The sequence below is a fragment of the Dasypus novemcinctus genome, chromosome 18 (genome assembly GCF_030445035.2).
Source record: "Dasypus novemcinctus isolate mDasNov1 chromosome 18, mDasNov1.1.hap2, whole genome shotgun sequence".
NCBI lineage: Eukaryota > Metazoa > Chordata > Mammalia > Cingulata > Dasypodidae > Dasypus > Dasypus novemcinctus.
In genome coordinates, this window is record NC_080690.1 from 33,798,796 (window position 1) to 33,817,989 (window position 19,194).

Genomic DNA, 19,194 nt, shown 5'->3' on the forward strand with positions numbered 1-19,194 from the left:
GCTGCTCAATATACACCTGCTGTGTGACTGGACAGAGGCTATCAGGGAAGCCTTCCTGGCAGAGGTGGACCCAAAGTCCCAGTGGAAAGAGGAATGGAAGCACGTGTGCAGAGCCCCTTCAGTTTATCAGCCCTCCCGCCATTGCCTGGAGAGCGCAGTGAAGAAGGCAGTGGGGAGAGTTGCTGTTCTTAGGATGTCCATTTCCTAGATGGAGACACTGAGGTCAGAGAGGTGGAGAGACTTGGCCGGGCCACAAGGGGCGTGCTCTCCCACGCACCTCAGGCCCCTGGACGGGCCGGTGACGGTGGAAGGTGAAGCCCCACGCAGCGCAGCAGCCGCCATGTCCACTGCACTCCCCGCCCCTGATGTGTGCATTTCCTGTGCCCCAGGCCAGCACTGGTCCCTTCTCCTGAGAGTCCCCCAGCACGCAGCGGGCTGAGACAGGGACCCCGTGGAGGCCCCAAAGGGGCACGTCCTGCAGGCCTGCCATCACTCCATCACAGACCGATTAGCAGACGGCTAAGACGAGGGGCAGGCTCCAGGCGTCACTCGTCTCACCAACGCTGACCGAGCTTCCAGCGTGCCAGGCCCTGCTGAGCCTGGGGGGCACAGTGCCCTCGCTCTTTCATGGGGCCGACACTCGGGGCGGGCGCAGGGGTGGAGATACACTGAGCACAATTGAGCACGTAAGATGATTATTTAGGGTGGTGACTAGTCCCAGAAAAATAAGACAGGGAGGTGTGACAGTGATGGAGGAGAGTAGAGATGGAGGAGAGTGGTGATGAAGGATGGTGATGGGGGATGGTGGTGATGAAGGATGGTGATGGGGGGTGGTGATGGGGGGTGGTGGTGATGGGGATAGTGGTGATGGGGGGTGGTGATGGGGATGGTGGTGATGGAGGATGGTGCTGAGGGATGGTGGTGATGGGGGACAGTGACAATGGGGGATGGTGGTGATGGGGGATGGTGGTGATGAAGGATGGTGATGGGGGGTGGTGATGGGGGATGGTGGTGATGAAGGATGGTGATGGGGGGTGGTGATGGGGGATGGTGGTGATGGGGGATGGTGGCGATGGGGGGTGGTGTTGGGGGATGGTGGTGATGGGGGATGGTGATGGGGGATGGTGGTGATGGGGGACAGTGACAATGGGGGATAGCAGTGACAGGACAGTTCTGCAATCCTTCCTCTCAAGAAGGTACAGGCAGGGCAAATGGACAAACTCCAGGACACAGGGCAGGGCAGTATCTCTGAACCCACCCAGGTGGCCCAAGGAGGTGGGGGGAGACACTGGGCTGGGAGCCTGGGGACGCCTCTGACCCCAGCTCAGTCCTTACACACTGCAGGGTCTCAGGGAGCCACAGCTCCACTAATCCAGGGAATCTCGTGTATGGACAGTGAGGGGTGGGGCATGATCGTCGCCTTCTTCAGTTGCTGCCTGCCAAGATCCCAGGGCGCCCGGCCTCCCGGCTCCCGTGGAGCCCAGGGTCCTGCAGCGCGGAGGGACAGTGAGAACGTCATGGGGCAGAGTCCCGGGAACAGAATCCGCCCACTAGCGGAGGCACATTCTCCAAGTGGTGGGGGGTGGAGGCTGGATTCCTGGAAAGTTTTCCTCTTGACTCAGTAGCCCCAGGGCTGTCTGCAGGGATCAGAGTCGGGGGAGAGGGAAGAGACCTCCATCAGGCAGCTGAGACCCTGGCCCTGGGCTGGGGCTTCCCAGGGCCGAGGCCTCCCGGGGCTGGGGACCTGCCTGGGATCATGCTCCATGCTCCCACAAGGAGCAGGGGGATTGTGAGAGAATGCGCGTTTGTTTTCTGTTCACCTCTTAGCACCCAGTACTGCCAGACCAAGGTGGGGGAAACGGCGGCTCCTGGACCCGACTTGCCAACCCTGTGGTCTCCACACCTGGGCTTGGTAGACCCTCAACACCCATGGCCCCCAGAAGAGCCCAGAAGTCACCCCTGTATGTTTGGAGTCCAAGGTTCCTCTCCCTGAGGGAGAAGGCCAGGGAAGGAGGAACTGGTTGGCTTGAGAAAATCCCAGAAGGCATCTTGACCGCAGTAACCCACAACAGGCTTATGAATATTCCCACCAATAATGAGGGCGGTTATGTTTACGGAGAGGGCTTCCCAGGTCCCAGGCAGGGTGCTGGCCCCCAAGCCCTTCCTAACTAGTTAGATCATTGCCGCTACCTTTAAAGACGGTACACTCACCCTAGAGACCACACACACAGTATTACGGCTAATTGACAGAATGGAGGCTCCATCTCCAGCCTCTTCTTGGCTTATGCTATGGAGTTTTTCTCATGGCCAATTGGGAGGGGCATTGAAATACCACCACTGACGCCAGACTTGCTCCTCTGAAGCGCTCCCCACCTCCCTGCTTTGGGCCTCCTGGCAACCTGGAAGTTGGACCGTGTCCTGGTTGTTCTCACTTAACTGGTGTAAAAACCCCTGAGCCCAGGTGGTGACAAGGCATGGCGGCAGGAAGTGGTGGAGGGCGAGAACCGGAGGTCCGCAGCCCCTGGTTATTTACTTGGAGAAACCGGCACTGCACCTCTCCCAGGGCCCTTAAGTTTGCACCCAGCTTCCAGGCAGGTCCTGCGATTAGCCCACTGTACAGATGAAGACCCCGAGGCTCAGGGGGCGGAGAGCCTGCTGCCAGGTAGGGTCAGAGGTGGGCATTCAGACGAGGGCCGGGGGTGGGGGGCCCTCATCAAGGCTCTCCGCAGGCAGCGGCAGCCGCCTGTAAGGTCACAGCCCGGCTAAAATGCCCGTTTTCCGGATGAGGAAGGGCTCCCTGGCCTCGATCACGGGAGCTCTGGGTGCTGAGGGCAGAAAAAGCCCCCACCCCTCAGTAACAGCTCAGCCCCGGAAGCAGCCAACACTCAGGGCAGACAAAACCAGGCAGCTCGGAGAATTCTCCCAGATCCCTCCCCCCCCACCCCAGACCCCTTCTGAGTGAGGGGATGAGGTGGGAGAAGAAGAGGGGATGGCACCCATCTATCTGCGGAGAAGCAACGCCTCTGGCAACAGGAAGGAAGAAGGGCCTTGCTCTCTCAGTGGCCCCCTTCCCCCTTTAAAACACACAGGTGCCAGACAGCTTTTGCGCAAAAACTAGTTTGCAAACACACCCGACTTCGGGGAAGCTGCCCCGCCCCCACCCCTCCACTCCCCCTTCCGGGGCAGAAAGTGAGCCCTCCTAGCCGTCGGGCAGTTCCCTGGGGGCGGAGAAGAGCCTACAGGGAGTAAGGATAGGGGCCCCGGGGGGGGGGGGGGGGCGGGGAGTGGGGGGCGCTGCTTGCCAGGAGCCAGCCTGACCGCAAGCCTTCAGCAGCGGCGGTTGCCGTGGGGACTCCACCTTCCCGGCGCCCTTCAGGTTTCTTCAGGGAGGTGGGAGGGGCCCTCAAACATCTGGATTCGGAACCCCGCGGGCGCCACCCTCCTCCCGCACCCCGCCTGTCCCTCCGCAGCAGCCCGGGCGACTCCGGAGCGCCCCCGCGTGGCCGGGGCGGAGCCGAGTCGACCAAGCGCCGGAGTCCCGGTGCGCGGGGCTGGTGGGGGCTTGGGGAAGCCGCAGCCCCTCCAGGCGGTGCCCAGTTTCCTTTGGACTCGCCACTGGCGCCGGAAGCCGAACCCCAAGGCCGAACTTGAGCGCTCGCGCCCGGGCGCCCCGCCCGCCCCTCGCCCGCCCGGGCCCCACTCACCGCGCGTCCCGCGGGCGCCGCCGCCCTCACCGCGCGGCCGCCGCTGCCCGCGCTCCCGGCCGCAGGGGCATCCCCGGGCACTCCCCCGGCTCCTCCAGGCCCGCGGACGCGGGACGGGCTCAGAGCGCTGCCCGCGCCGCCATGGCCCGCTCGCGCGCGCTCCCAGCCGCTCGGGGTCCGGTCCTCCAGCCGGGCCGGGCGGGCGGCGGCGGCGGCGGCGGCTCGGGCTCCTCCCTCCGGCCGGGGAGGGGGGCGGGTGTGGGAAGGGAAATGGGGAGGCGAGGCGGGCGCTTCCTGGAGGGGCGAGCGCTCTGCAGCGCGCTGAGCGGGGGCGCTGTCCCGCCCGCCGTCCGCCGCTCCGAGCCCGCGGCTGGCGCGCCCTGGCGCTCGGGGCGCTCGGTGCCTCGGGGGCCCGAGCGTTCGAGGCCGGAATCCTGAGGGTTTCCAATCGGTTTCGCGCCCTTCTGGGACCAGCCTCGCCCGAGCCTCGGGCACCTGCGAGTTCAGATCACCGCGCGCCTAGGGCATCCCGTGAGAACCGAGGGGTGGGTTCCGCTCTGCGCCCGGGGCGCCGCCTGCGGCCTCGACCCCAAGCACTGCTGAGCGCTGTGCTGCGCCCTCGGGGGTACACCACAGCGCTGGCTTCCAAGCAGTATCGGGCAGCACTGGGACCGCAGTGTTTTCTTCCTTTTTATTTATTTTTTTCAATAGCAAAAGAGCTCGGTATTTTCTTGCCGCCAGAGGTTGGGAAGATGACACATATTTCTCTGATAGACGACGAAGACTGGTCTGAAGGGGGCCGGTGACTCATCAGCGTGAGGGCAACGAGGCGGGTCCTTGAGTCCCTGGAGACGAGGCTTCCCCTGCTGGGAAGGACTCCTTTTCCCTAGGAGAGGCCCCGCTTTTTAAACGCGGCTGTCGCCGGCCGCTCCCGCTGCTGGCCCTCTGCTGTATTTCCGTGCTCCCTACCCTCAACCCCCGCGGGAGTTCACCGCTGTGCAATGGGACCGCAAGCCTCATTTGAGCAGATCGGGGGAGGGGGGTGCGGCCAAGGCCGTCCCGGGAGCTCAAGGCAGCGTCCAGAGTCTTCCGACTGGGCGACCGAGGGTCAATGGCTGGCATTGTGGTGGTGGGTTTTCCACTCCTGGCAGGCGAGGGTTAACTGGGAGACGCACGCCGCCGCTCCACTCTGAGTCACTGGCACTTCGCAGCCTGGAGGGGCCTGTCACCAAACAGCCCCGCCGCGGCTCTGATCTTTTTTTCTCTCCGCCTGCCTGTCTCCCATCCGTCCTGCTTTTCTCCAAGCTCGCCTCTTCTTTCTTCCACTCTAAGCCTTCAGCCCAGCCCTGGAGCAAACCAACCCAGCTTAGCCCCAGCTCCAGCCCCGTCTCCTCCAGGAAGCCTCCCCTGGTTACACGTCTCCAGAATCCTTCTCATTTTCCCAGCCCCAGGAGTGCTGGGCACTGGGGTAGATGGTGGCAAGTCAAAACAGACAGTCCCTGTCCTCAAATTGCTCACCTGGGGGGGGGGGGTGAGATCAGGACTCAGGCAATCCTATTACTATATGAAAAGTGCCAAGGTTGGAGGTGGGCAGCTGGGAGTACAGAAGACCCCCCTCCGCCGTGGGAGTCAGCGACGCTTCTAGGACCCTGAAAGATGCGGTAGTTGGGCTGGGTGAAGGGAGGGAGATAATGGATTCCTAGCCAAGGGTACAGAGGACAAAGGCCAAGGGTCAAGCAATTCCACTCCTAGGTATCTACCAAGAGAAATGAAAACAAATGCTCATAGCAGCATTATTTATAACAGCCCCAAACCAGAAATACCCAGATGCCCCTCAACTGATGAATGGGTGGATAAACAAATCGTGGTCTACCCTATACGATGGAATAGTATTCAGCCATAAAAAGGAAGAATGAAGTACTGCTACATGCTACAACATGGATGAACCCTGAAAACATGTTAAATGAAAGAAGTCACGGAAGTCGCCATATATTGCATAATTCCATTCATAAGAAATGTCCAGAATAAGCCAATCCATAGAAACAAGAAGCAGGTAGAGGTTACTAGGGGCTGAGGTGAGGAGCGGACGGGCAGTGGCTCCTGTTGGTATAGGGTTTCTTTCTTTCTCTGTGGATATACTAAAAGCCATCGTTTGCAGACTTTAACGTGTGGATTTTATGGTATGTAACTTATTTCCCAATAAAGCTTTTTTTTTTTTTTTTGAGGCTGGATTGGACCAGGACCACGTGTGTGTGAAGCTGGCGCTCAACATTGAGCCATATCAGCTCCCCTGAGTTGGATTTTTCATTTGTTTGCCTGTTGTTTTGCTTTTTTTGTTTCTAGGAGGCACAGGGGATTTTTTTCTAAAGACTCATTTTTATTCCCCTCCCCGCCCCAGGTTGTCTGCTCTCTGTGTCCATTCACTATGTGTTCTCCTGAGTCTGCTTGCATTCTTGTCAGGTGGCACCGGGAATCTGTGTCCCTTTTTGTTACGTCATCTTGCTGCGTCATCTCTCTGTGTGTGCAGTGCCACTCCTGGGCGGGCTGCGCTTTCTTCACGTGGGGCGGCTCTCCTTACAGGGCACACTCCTTGTGTGTGGAGCTCCCCTACGCGGGGGACACCCCTGCGTGGCATGGCACTCCTTGTGCACATCAGCACTGTGCATGGGCCAGCTCATCACATGGGTCAGGAGGCCCTGGGTTTGAACCCTGGACCTCCCATGTGGCAGGCGGACGCTCTATCAGTTGAGCCACATCTGCTTCCCAGGCACGAGGGATTGAACCCGGGACTTCCTATGTGGGAAGCAAGTGCTCCCTAAAGCATCTTTTAAAAAGGCTGGGATCAGGAGGGACCAGAGCTCAGCTGGTTAAGGCCAAGTGTTACCATAGATTGGCAACACACTGTGGAGGTCCTTGAATCACACACAATGCAAGGTTATTCTTGCAAAATGTTGAACAAAGTCTTTCTCCGCCCTGGAGACAGCTCTGTGCACAAGTGGGAGGCCTGAGTTTCCCAACTAGACCCACACCTGGGCGTGCATGTGTGTCCATGCCTGCCATCTGGGTGTTTGTGTTCACAGTCCAGGCAGTTAGGTAAACTGACCAGAACAGCTGGGGTTGCCTGTACCCTTCAGATATGTAGAAGGAGTGCCTACCCCCTAGCAGGCCCTGGCGGCCATCGGGTGTGGGGGCAGGAGAGGGTGGGCTGCCTAACAAATCAGCCCACACCTTGTTGGCTCACACGGTTCTGGGGCCAACTGGGTTCAGCGAGGGCGGTTTTTGCCTGGGATTTCCCACACAGTTGCAGTCAGACTGCCTGCGGCTGGAGTCATTTGAAGGCTGGCAATTGATGCCGGCTGTCACCTGGGACCACAGCTGTGACCGTTCTGTGTGGCCTGGTTCCTCGCCACATGGTTCCCGAGAGAACGAGGTGGACGATGTACCATCTTCTGCACGGCCGAGACTTGGAAAGCCCGTAACGTTACTCCCACCGTAGTCACAGGCTCACTCAGCTGAAAAGGAGGCAGCACACACCCACCTTTCCGTGAGAGGCATGTCGCCGTCACCTTGTCAGAAGAGCATGTGGGATGGGAGAGATTGAGGGGGCCATCTTTGGAAAAGGTGATTTCCCACCCGGGGGTTGATAAAGAGACCGTGCAGTGGTGGAGGCCCCCCTCCAGGGTCCCACGGTTGGAGTTGGACCTGGGGGACTTCCATGCCGGATCTCAGGCATGGGTCATGGCTGCCAATACGGGCAGGGTGAGGTCACTCAAGCCTTCGGGCCTCAGTTTCCCTCTCTGTAAAATGGGATTACAGCCAGAACCTGTTTCCTGCAATGGTTGTGAGGATTCAGTGAGACAGGCCCCTTCACGTGGCTAGCACAGGGGTGGGGCCGTGGGGCTGCTCGAGCGTGGTAGTGTGGTGTTATTGGCTATTTTTAAGTTCAAGAGCTGCGGTGGCTCTAACGCAGGGCTGGATCCCACTCAGAACCCAGGCTCAGGGCGCCAGGCCTCCCCCCACCCGGCAGTCAGCCCCAGACACCTCCCTCGGCCCTCAGCCCCGCGGGGGCAGGAGTCAGGCTGAGGGTGTGGGAGAACCTAAGGCTGCTAAACCAGGGACCCCAGGTGGCCTTTGTTCTTTGGAAGGATCCCCTCTGTCACCTCCTCCTCAGGGCAAAGGTCGCTATCTAGGTAACCAGGGGTGTGTGCAGCATGTGGCTCCCAAGGAGGAGGCAGGATCCCACTCTGGGGCTGTGAGACCCCCTGGGAATGTCCACTGAGGTGTTTGGGAGGCGGAGGACGAGCTGTCCCCTGGAACTTCCTGGACCCAGCCCTGCAAGACCTTATCGGACTACTGCCAAGGGCTTTCCCCGGAAGTCCCGGAGGCATCCAGAGGGTGTGTCCGGCGGGGGTGGAAGCAGGGCCCGGGAAGGGTACCCACCCTGCCCCAGGCTTCTCTCCAATCCGAGGAGAACACAGATCCGCAGGCCAGGTCAACCCCCAGCCCGCCGAGGCCTCCCTTCCTTCTTGTGACCTCAGGCAAGTCTTTTCCCTCTCTGGGCGTCACTTTTCTCATTTGTAAGTGACCGGGGAGAGTGTTGCTGAGATGGTAGTCAGGAGTCTAGAGGAGGTTTCAGGTAGTGATTTTCTCCAAAAATAACCAGGCAGGGCCGGTGATCAAGGATTCAGAACTCTCCCCGAGGGAATACTGAAATTAATGGTAAGGTCAAGTTTGTAGCCAAAGAAAGAGGTCCTTGTGCCTTATCGTTTTGCTCATCCCCTCATTTTACAGATGGAAAATCCGGCTAGCCCCTGGGGCTAACACCCAGGTTGGATTCTAGATGCTACTCTATACTGGCTGTGTGCTTTTGGGCAAGTTAGAAAAAAACCTCTCTGGGTGTCAGTTTCCTCATCTGGTGAAGGAGGGTTACCAGGACCCCCACTCTCTGTCAGGGCAAAACAAGGGGTGGAGGTGCAGAGCTTGCCCCAGCCCGCAGAGGCAGCAGACTCCAGCCCAGTGGGTCAGCGCTGGAGCTGCACGGGAGAATCACCTGGGGAGCTTTCTAAAGACTTTATTTTAAACTTGGTAGTTTTTACTCCTGAGGACTATGATGACACCCAGGTCCTACGGTCATGACAGATGGCTCTGGTATTCATGCCTTGTCAGTGGGCCCTACTTTGGAATTTGTGTTCCTGAGTGTGATGGAGTTGGACTCAGATGAGACCTTTCTACACTTGCCTCTTCTGTCACTTTTACTGAACCCGTGGTAGGCACTGGGGTTGGTGTATACTCAGGAGACTTGAATCTCTGAACTGGCCATGTGCCAGCTGGGCCCTGAGCCTCAGCAGACTTGAAACTCCTACTCTCCGGTTCGTTGGACTTACCCACATCAGCTAACAGGGAGGTGAGGATGGTCAACCACCACACCAGGGAATCAAGAGAGTCTACAACTGCAAGCAGGAGAATCCCATCCATCAGCCATGTGGGATCTAAGCCCCCTCTCGATTTAGAGGTGGGGTGGGCATCGCCATCCCAGGGCCCTCAGGATGGAGGAATAAAATATGGAGTAGAGTGGACTTACTGGTATTCTACTATAGAATTATTGTGATTCTAGTAATGGAAGAAATTGTATCATTGATGTGGAGACAGTGGCCATGAGAATTGCTAAAGGCAGGAAGGGGGAAAAAGAGGTGTGATATGGGGGCATTTCAGGACTTGGAGTTGTCCTCAATGATATTGCAGGGACAGATGCAGGACATTATATATCCTGCCATAATCCACTGAATGGACTGGGAGAGAGTGTAAACTACAACATAAACTATAATCCATGCTTTACAGCAATGCTCCAAACTGTACTCATCAAATGCAATGACTATACCACACTAATGAAAGAACTTGTCAATGTGGGAGGAGGGGGGGTTATGCGGAGTGGGGTATATGGGAGCCTCTTATATTTTTTAATGTAGCATTTTGTGTGATCTATGTATCTTTTAAAAATAAAAAGATAATTAAAAAATGAGGAAAAAAATTGGTAGTTTTAAAAGCTCCCCAGGCAATTCTAATGTGCAGTCTGGGCTACAAACCACTCACTAGTCTATAGTGTCACTAACCAAAGTGTGGTCCACAGACCTGCAGCACTGGTCACTTGAGGGCTTCTTAGAAATGCAGAATCTGGGCTATGATGTGGACCATTGACCATGAGGTGCAGCGATGCCCAGAGATGTATTCAGCAAATGCAATGGAAGTGTCATGATGATGGGGGAGAGTGTTGTTGTGGGGGAAGTGGTGGGGTGGGGTGGGTGGGGGGTGAATGGGGACCTCATATTTTTTGAATGTAATATTTTTAAAAAATGAATTAAGAAAAAAAGGATAACAGGAAAAAAAAAAAAAAAAGAAATGCAGAATCTCAGGCCCCACCCCAGACTTGCTGAATCAGAACCTGCTTAACAAGCTTCACAGGTGATTCAAGGACTTGGGAGGCTCTATAACTGTACTTTTCTACTTTGAGAAGCGGATGGTTGGGAAGCAGATGTGCCTCAACTGAGAGAGCGTCTGTCTACCATATAGAAAGTCCAGGGTTAAAACCCAGGGTTTCCTGGCCCGTGTGGTGAGCTGGCCCACGGGCAGTGCTGCCACGTGCAAGGAGTGCTGTGCCACACGGGGGTGTCCTCTGTGTGGGGAAGCCCCATGTGCAAAGAGTGTGCCCTGCAAGGAGAGCCACTCCGTGTGAAAAATGCACAGCCTGCCCTGGAGTGGCACCATACACACGGAGAGCTGAGGCAGCAAGATGACACAACAAAAAGAGACACAGATTCCCATTTCCACAGAGAATGCAAGCGGACACAGAAGAACACATAGTGAATGGACACAAGAGAGCAGACAACAGGGCGGGGGGTGGAGAGGAGGAGAGAAATAAATCTTAAAAAAAAAGAAGTGATGGCAGTGGATTTCAGAAAGGTGTGTGTGTTTGCAGGTAGGCTAGAGGAGGCAGTCTGGGAAGGCTTGGATCCTGGTATGTGGGGACTACATGAAGATTCTGTGACTTGCACCAGAAAAGTGGAATTCAGTCTGTGAGAGCACAGGATGGAGGCTAAGTGATAAGATAGCAAGATGAGATTATCTCAGCCTTGCAGATAAACATGGGTACTTACCAGCCTGATGAGATTCTTGATGAGAAGACTCAGGAACTGAAAATAAGAACACTGCTTACTGGCCCACAGCCTTATTTTTCTTTGAATTTTGTTTTCATGCATACATTTAGACTGAGCTCACTCTGGGGAGAAGGAAGCAGGGAAACTGGCCCCCACTGGTGTTGGAAAGAAAAACAGGAAAGGCCTCTAAGCAGGCAGGTGGCAGGAGAGGAAGTTTTTACATAAAATAGACAAGGTGTTTTCACACCAACTTGCTGTGGGCCCAGCCAGCTCTGCAGCGCTTATTACTCTGTGGATTATTTCAGGGCAGCTGCCGAAAGTGTCTTAGAGTTTAGAACTGGGACACAACTGAAGGAACAGGAAAATGTGAGTAAGCAGCAAAGAACGAGAGTGTTTTCCCCGAGCTCTGGGCTCTGCCCGGTGTGTCTCTCCCCTGGCCCGTGCTTCTGGTTCCAGCTGTTTCCTCGGCGGTGCCTGCCCCAGCCACGGCCTCTCCAGGTTGTAAGGGACTCGTCCTCCAGTCGTGGGCAAGGGGAGGTGGCCCCCCGCCAACCACCTTGGTTGAAGGTGCCCTGAGGGGCCCACGGTCACCTCGGCATCCTCCCAGGAAGGGGAGATGGAATTTTGGGTCCAGGATTTCCGGGACAATTTCTTGGGTCCTCTGCCTGCCTGCCCCCTCCCCCATAACCAGGCTGATGTCTTCCCTCGGTGCCAGGTGCGCCCTGACCCTGGTCCGATAAGGGTGTCCCCGTGTGGGGTGTGGGTGCTTGGCACTCGGCCGGAGGAGTTTCTCCTCATGCTTGGCGGGGGCCGGGGACAAGGTGGAGGGCGGCCAAGGTCAGGGCTGAGCCATCTGGGCGAGCCACTACCAGGCTAGGACATCCCAGGTTCCTGGGCCAGGTGGGAGCGCACTTAGCATCACCTCCTAGCCTCCTAGCTTCTTTCTGGGACCCAGGGAGAAGGCAATGAGCTCAGGAATGGCCAGTGGGCCAGCCTGCCCTCCAGTGGTGCTCATGGGCAACTGCGCCCTGCTGGCCCTGCTTTTCCCAATGGACTCCGCTCTGGCTCCCCTGAGATGGGCTTGTCCAGTTCTCTGCCCACAGGCAGGCGAGGGACTTAGGGTGCTGTTCCATCATTTCAAACATCTCCCCACCTCGTATGATATTCGACCCTAAAAGAGGAAGGGAACTAGCATTTAATGAGTACCTACTTTGTACCAGATTCTCCACGAGCCCCCCGTGACAGTCCTACAAGTGGGTGGGGGGGTGTTGCTAATCCATCATACAGAAACAGTTTCTGCCCATGACAACAGGCAGCAAGGGGCCAAGTCATCTTCCATTCCATGCTCATCTGACTTCCAAAGCCCTGGTCCTAATGCCCACAAGTCAGTGGAAAGCCTCTAGGCCAGGAGTTTGCAGGCTCCCACAAGGGTTAGGCAAGCAAAAAAGGAGGAGGTGGGTGGGGACAATGCAATAGGGAGCGGTGGGGCCTGTGGCAAACTGAGGAAAGTGTGTCCCCATCTAAAGGGCTCAGTCAGGTAGCTCCAGTGGGTGACCGTTCAGTGGGAATGCTGGACTAGCGCTTAAGAGAAACTGAAAACCTGGATTTTTATGTAAAGCATTCTAATTTTAAATACTGACAACTGATTCAGAAAAGGGTTTAAATATGGTGTATCAAATACTCCTGGAAAAAAAACAAACACTCCTGAGTACCCATAACACCCTCATGTTGCAGGTAAGGTCCAGAGCCAGGAGGGGACTTGCCCATGGGCACGTGATCACAGAGTCTGGACTTGAACCCATGTGCCTGGACCCCAAGGCCAGTGTTCCTCTCAACACACCTCACTGATGTTTGCCCTGCTCTCCAGTCGCCTGGGCAGGTGGAGTCACTGCTGACCTCAGTGGGTGTGGCAAGCACATGAGACTCAGAGGCTGGGAGACCATCCAATTTATTGACCAAACTTGGCTTAGAGTGTAGCAGAGCTATTCTGGTCTCTCTTAGAAGTAACAAGAACACCGTGTAATGTGTGAAGCCCCTGAGGGCTAATCTGGAATGTACTGAGGTAGTGGCTGGAGCCGGTGGTGGCCTTGTCTGCTTAGCAGTGCCAACCTCTGGGCCCCTTATACAGGTCAGACTGTGCCTATCCACTCCCAAGGTCAGGCTGGCTTGGACCTGGGTTCATTGTCCTTGGAAGCCAGCATTTCAAAGAGGAGAGGGACATCCAGTTTACAGATGGGAAAACTGAGGCTTGAGCAGGAAGGGACTCATCCAGAAGCCTCCTGGCTGAACCCCCAGTTTGATCCAGAGCTCTGGCTCTTGGGCCACTGATAGGTCAGTGCTTGCTCCCTCCATCCTTCACAGCCCAGGGAGGGGGGCTCTCCCTGGCTCAGCTGCTCTGGAAGTGCAATCTATAAATACACATTTGGTTTAAACAAAAGACATAATAAATTAGTGGGCTAGCCTCCTGTCGGATGCCATGGACATATGTCATGTATCATGTATGAACCACAAATTATGTGTCCTGCCATTTATGGCACCAGCACCTATGCCATTGGCCACGCATCACGCATCTTCTGTGTCACACTCCAAGTTCCATGTCAAGAGGTCATTCTGTCACATGTGACCTTCTATGTCATTCATCACATCACGACTCCCACGTCGTGCCACATGCCCCCGACTGTCACACGTGTGATGGGATGCAGGATATCCCTTTGGCCATATGAGGTTCCTGGCTCAGACAGAGTCCTCCCGGAGGGCTGCAGCAGGACAGACGTGTGCTTTCCTCCTCGGGCAGGATGCGGGGGCATCCAACCGAGGCTCCTTCCCGAGCCCATGGCCCTGAGGGCGGGAGCTGGCCTCACTGGGCTGGGTTCCAAGGGTCTTGAAGAATCATCAAGCACCCCGAGGTGACTAGGGCCCATCTTCAAAGAAGGCAAAGTCCAGCCTGGGCTCCTGGCTCTGCAGACGCTGGGCCACATCGGGGGCGATGGGGTTGTTCCAGAGGCTGCAGGGCACAAGGACAGGCACTCAGCTCTGCGAGCCAGCCACCATCCTCTCGCCTCTGTCCCGGTCCTACCCACAGATGGAAAGACGGAGGCCCCGAGAGAAACGGGGGCCCCGTGGCCACCTCCTGGCTTCTCCTGCTCAGTCTTCTCCCCTGGGAGCTAATAATCCCAGCCAGGAACATGCTGGATTCACATTTATGCAAATAAGGAAATGACTCCCCCTTTTCAAGAAACTTAACTTCTGGTTGTCCCAATATTGTCATAATGTATTAGTTTTGATAGAATAAGACACTTTTTTACTGTCTACTTGTGAATGGTATCCTCTTAGATGCAATGCCCTTGTGCAGTGTACAACCTTTACAGCTGTATATGGTGACTCTGAGTACAGCTACCATTTTAACTGCTTACTATGTCCAGGCATTGGGCCCATGCTTTATCTTCTTATCCTTTTGAGGTAGATACTATCATTATCCCCCTTTTTACAGAAGAGGAAATTGAGGTTCAGAGAGGCTGAGCTACTGAAGCAAAGTTACATAATTGGCAAACCACAGAACTGGGATTTATTCTAGATCTGCTTGCTGCCAAATTTGTGATGGAATGGTGAAAGTCTCTGCCAATAGGCCGTTACTCAAGCCCTGCCTCCTCCTACAGGGAGTCCCCTTAGATTGTGTGGGCTGACCTCGCCATTCCCACCATCCCTGCCGCTGAGAGCCCTCATTACCGGATGACTTGGATGCCAGGTCCCTGGGCTAGCCCTTCAGCCAGAAGCCAGGCTCCACAAGCTGTGATCTGATTCTTCTCCAGACTTCCCAGTAGACAACAGAGGAAGGGGAACGAGAGAGACTGGCATGAGCCCGGGGGTGGGGAACTTCTCCGAGTCTCCTCCCCAGGCTGAGATGAGGGCTACAGGCTCCCCATACCATTTTCTCAGAGAACCCAACAAACAGTGGACTTGCGGCAGGTGCAGCAGGAGGGCTGCAGGCTAGCTCCCAGGGAGGGCTACGCTTCGCAGGAGCTTGGAGCTGCCCGGAGCTCCATCAGGATGCAGGGAAGACAGGGGGTGAACCCAGTGGCCTCTTGGCTTTCCCCAGGACACGGATCCCCCTTTAGCCCTCCCCGCCCCTCTGCCTTCCCAGGATGTGCCCCTCATACTCCACTTTCTTCAGCCGGCCCATCTGCGGCAGGATTCGGGCGAGTGCCGCAGCTGCCTCGTCACCAAGGAGGTTCCAGGACAGCCTGCAAGGGGGGCACCCCGGGGCGGGCGGCAAGGGAGAGGTCAAGGGTTGGAATGAGACGCAGGGCGGGGCCCCCGGGGATGCCGGTGTGCCCTCCCCTGAAGACCCTGGCCTCTTCCTCACGCCCCACCCCAGTCCATTGTTCTGCAAGGACCCAGACAGCAGAGGAGCTGGCTCTGTCCCCAGAGCTCTGGCTGCCTGGAGTTGGAAGCACAAGGCCCACAGAAACAGCCCCGGGATCCAAGCCCCCAACACGTGTGTGCGCCCCCGCAGGTCCCCCCACACGCCTGCCCCTCCTGCACCACTATCGGCATGACATCTTTCTTTAAATCGATTCTCCCTTCTCCACCCTCGCCCTCCTTTTTTTCACTTTAAGAAACTCCAGGTCTTCCCTCAAGCTTGGAGTCTACAGCCAAAGGAGACGCACAAGTCTTAGGTGTTGATGGTAAATTAGCGCTAATCCAAGACTTTCGCTTCGGTGTAAGGGCAGGGATTAAAAGCTTCAGGGTGCAAGCCCAAATTCTCCCTGCAACACTTGTGTCCTGGACTTTAGGAAACAGCATTTTCTTCCACGCCGTGGCTAGGGCCCTGGGGCCAGTCTAGTTAACCCCTGAGGCGGTTCCCAGCGCCTCAGATTGGCAAGAGGCAACCAGGGCAGGCGGTCCATCCACCCTCCCCAAGGGAAGGTCAAGGGCACAGAAGGCTGGGAGGCCGCCTGGCCCATCTCCCCTCCCGCCCGTCCACAGATGGACAGGCCGGGCTGCCCAACACCACCTGCTTGAACTTCCTTGAGAAGAGCTTTGAGCGAGATCAGCCTTCCCCAGTTGCAGATGGGAGGGCGGCGGGAGAGGAAGGGCCTGGCTCCAGGCCACTTGGTGTGCCACGGCCGGCTGGCTTCCCTCCCCCTCCCCTCCCATGCCCCCTCTCCCCGCTCAGGGCTCTTCCAAGCACTCACAAGATTTCCTCCAGGGCTGGGCAGAGCATCAAGCTGGTGGTAAGGGGCTTGGCAGTCTGGTTGTTAATCTCACACGAAATCAGGCTGTGGACAGAGAAGGGACTGAAGGGAGGGTGCCTGCGGCAGGGGGCCCTGCCAGCGGGTTCCCCCTCCCCACCCTGCCATCAGCGTGGGAGGGACCAGAGCTGTCAGGGCACCGTGGGATCTCAGGAAAGCGCCCCTTCTCCAGTGTCAGGCTCAGCCAGAGAAGGGGTCCCCCCACCCGCAGGGATCAGGAGGTGCTGGGTCCCCAGGCAGCCAGGGCTGGCCACTTACTCCATCTTCCTGAGCAGTGGGAGCCCTTTAGAGAAAAGCGGGACCCCTCCGGCCAGCCTGTTTTCTGCCAAGCTGCAGGACAGAGGTGACCCCGTGAGAGGAACCCCCGCCGGCCCTCCCCGGCCGGCCCCTCCGCCGGCTCGGCGGCCCCTCCTCACCTGATGTCTTCCACACGTGGATGCCCATCCAGAGCCTCGCCCAGGCCGAGCGCCCCCTCGGGACCCAGCTGGCTGGAGGGCAGGCTGGGGAAAAGGGACCAGGTGTGGGGATTGGGGGTCTACCTGAGGTGGGGCCAGCTTAGCTCGTGGGGGGCCTTGACACCTCCCGGCTGCTCCCGGGAGACCCCCTCCCCACCAGCTCTGCATGCTGTGGGCGGGGGACACTCACTGCAGGACCTTTAGGTGGGCGGGCAGCCCCTGAGCCAGCTCCAGGGCTGTGCTATCTTCCAGGGCATTCCAGCCAAGCCTGGAAAAGGGGAGCCACCAGTGCTGAGCACCGGGCCAGCACTCAGGACCCCTGCCCTGCCCTGTGCCAGCTGCAGGAGAGGAGGGAGGGGGCCTGCGGGGGCACAAAGGGCAGACACTCACATCAGGTCTTCCAGGCGCCTGCAGTGGGTGAGCGATTTGGCCAGTGGCATTCCTCCAGCCGGGCCGATGCTGTTCCACGACAGGCTGGGGGGGAACAGACATTGGATCCTGTGATACTACCCCCCTCCCCCGACTGCCGCACCTGCTCGGGCTGATACCCTAGCTTTAGGGGTCCTAAGACACAATCCCCACCCTGCCCTCCCAGCCTGCTGGGACAGAAGGGCCCAGAGAGGAGCTGGGGGCTTGCTCTGGCTTCAGGCACAGAAGCAGGACCACTCCAGCCCCCACTGCCTTCACGCGGCCGGCCTGATCTAGGGGGCCAGGATCTCCCCCAACCGTGGTCTGGCCGCTGTGGGCCCACTGTGGCAGGGATTGCCACTCACTCTATCTTTCGGAGTGCAGGCAGGCCTGGCAGGATGGCAGCTAAGTACTGGGCCCCGGTGTCTCCAATCTGGTTGTAGCTCAAGCTGGGGGAGAGAACAGCAGGAGATTGAGAACCGTTAGCCCACTACCCATCTTGTTTTGTCCACACCCCACCCCGAACAGAAAGGGAGGTGGAAGTTCTGGCGAAAGGCCTCAGCTCATACCACAAGAGCTCCGTCAGCTCAGGTCAGGTCAGGACTCTCACCTCTTGTCTTCTGTTTTGGATATCCTCCCTGATGTCTGACCTAAATCCCTCCTGCTGCAATCAATATTCTCACATCCTACCTTTGAGTGTCCCAAGGTTCCAGGCCTGGGATTATGTACAGTGTGGAAGTGGGGGTGGAAGGGGATGAGAATGCACTCATGTGGTCTTGTTTTTATCATCTTTCCCTGCCCAAAGTTAGTTGTCTTGGGTCTGGGGGTGGGACGGGTGACTCACCCCAGCTCCTCCAAGCTGGTGGCAGATCTGAGAGCCTCAGAGAGGTGGAAGCAGCCGACGTCGCCAATGCCATTCGTGCTCAGGCTGGAGAAGAGGGCAACAGGTAACGGAGCCTTAGGAGCTAAAGGCATTTGCAGGTGCTGTGCTAGGAACTCTACAGTTTTCAAGGTTTTTACATCCAGGGCCTCTAGTGCCACTCCCTCAGTAGGGAAGGGGTGAACAGGGTGGGAATGACTGTCCCCAATATCCAGGTGGGAAATTCGAGGACCAGATAGGAACTGGGACTGACAAGAGATCCACAGTGACTCAGGCAAGGTGGAGACGGAATCCCAGTGCCCTTGACTCTGGAGCAGGCCGGTCTCCCGCAGCTTTTGGTTTTGGTGCCTTTGCCTTGGCCTCATGCAAATTCTGCAATTCAGGCAAATCATTTCTCCAGGACTCATGCATGTTCTAATCTATGCAAATAGTGGGTTTTCCTCTTGTTGTCTTTTCTGTGCCCTGACCTCACCCTGCCCAGGGGTGAGCGGAAAACCAAAGTAAAAGGGCCCAGGCCCAAGGTCGTGCCCATATTAAAGTATATACCCGAGGGTTTGTTTGTTGTTTTTACAAACCAAATGTTAGCAAACTGCCTTTCAGTAAATTGATTTGGGACAAAGTGACTTGGTCCTATGTAATTCCCCCCCCCCAACTCTGATACATTTCCGGTCCACTGTGCTCTTGCCAGAGTGGGGAGTTTAGAGAAAACAAAGCAGGGCTTTGTCATTGCTTGCACTAGTTTTTAGTAACAGTATTTCATATTTTAAAAATCACATGAAAAGAGGGTGTGATATTTATCAAAGTGGGCAGAGGTTGGACATCACAAGGGGATGAAATCGAGGCCAACAGAGCTGAGTCTAGACCCTCAAAGGGGGGCATGAGGCCCAGTAGAAGCCTTTTCCCCCGGGAGCTTGTTAGAAATACAGAGTCTTGGCAACCCGGCCCTGGGAACCCCGAATTCGCCTCTGACAGGAACTCTGGGTGATTCGTGTGCGTGTTAAGGTTTGAACCAGGGTTGTTCCAGGACTTGGGCCCAGCTCCTTCAGGGGGCTTGTGTAGCCAGGAGGAAGCTGGCAGCATTAGAATGCACGAGCAGTGGACATCAACCTGGGAGACCCCCGGGACATCCCAGGACAGGAGCTATGGAGGGTCCTCGGGGAGGTGCTCTGGAAGGGATCTTCCCTGGATGGAGGTCCCAACCCAGGGATTGGGTCCCCACCGGCGTTCCTGGGGTCCCCAGTAACTCACCTGAGGCTCTGCAGGAGGACCGCGTGGCTTAGTTCTCTGGTGAGCTTGGCCAGGGTCGAGCAGCCCAGTGGAAGGTGGCTCAGGCTGGGGGGGGGG

The 19,194-nt window shown here is 57.0% G+C and overlaps 2 protein-coding genes across 12 annotated transcripts in view; both read right to left on the reverse strand.

The window, feature by feature from the left end:
* Positions 1 to 3,931, reverse strand: part of CPNE2 (copine 2) — a 57,250-nt gene extending 53,319 nt beyond the window's left edge. The window contains exon 1 of one of the 2 annotated variants that reach the window (XM_058279965.2): positions 3,705 to 3,931. The gene's annotated coding sequence lies outside the window, so the exon portion shown is untranslated. The remainder of the gene's footprint in view (positions 1 to 3,704) is intronic. The other variant, XM_058279966.2, reaches the window with a different exon arrangement.
* An 8,856-nt stretch (positions 3,932 to 12,787) lies between these two features.
* Positions 12,788 to 19,194, reverse strand: part of NLRC5 (NLR family CARD domain containing 5) — a 104,815-nt gene continuing 98,408 nt past the window's right edge. For 9 of the 10 annotated variants that reach the window (XM_058279979.2, XM_058279986.2, XM_058279975.2 and 6 more), the window contains 11 exons: positions 19,099 to 19,182; positions 17,815 to 17,898; positions 17,336 to 17,419; positions 16,953 to 17,036; positions 16,753 to 16,830; positions 16,524 to 16,607; positions 16,366 to 16,437; positions 16,051 to 16,134; positions 15,013 to 15,096; positions 14,582 to 14,665; positions 12,788 to 13,859 (listed from right to left, as the gene is read on the reverse strand). In XM_058279979.2, the coding sequence (XP_058135962.1) occupies positions 13,766 to 13,859; positions 14,582 to 14,665; positions 15,013 to 15,096; positions 16,051 to 16,134; positions 16,366 to 16,437; positions 16,524 to 16,607; positions 16,753 to 16,830; positions 16,953 to 17,036; positions 17,336 to 17,419; positions 17,815 to 17,898; positions 19,099 to 19,182 (916 nt within the window). In that variant the 3' untranslated portion in view covers positions 12,788 to 13,765. Of the gene's footprint in view, positions 13,860 to 14,581; positions 14,666 to 14,780; positions 15,097 to 16,050; positions 16,135 to 16,365; positions 16,438 to 16,523; positions 16,608 to 16,752; positions 16,831 to 16,952; positions 17,037 to 17,335; positions 17,420 to 17,814; positions 17,899 to 19,098; positions 19,183 to 19,194 lie in introns of all 10 variants that reach the window. The other variant, XR_011646290.1, reaches the window with a different exon arrangement.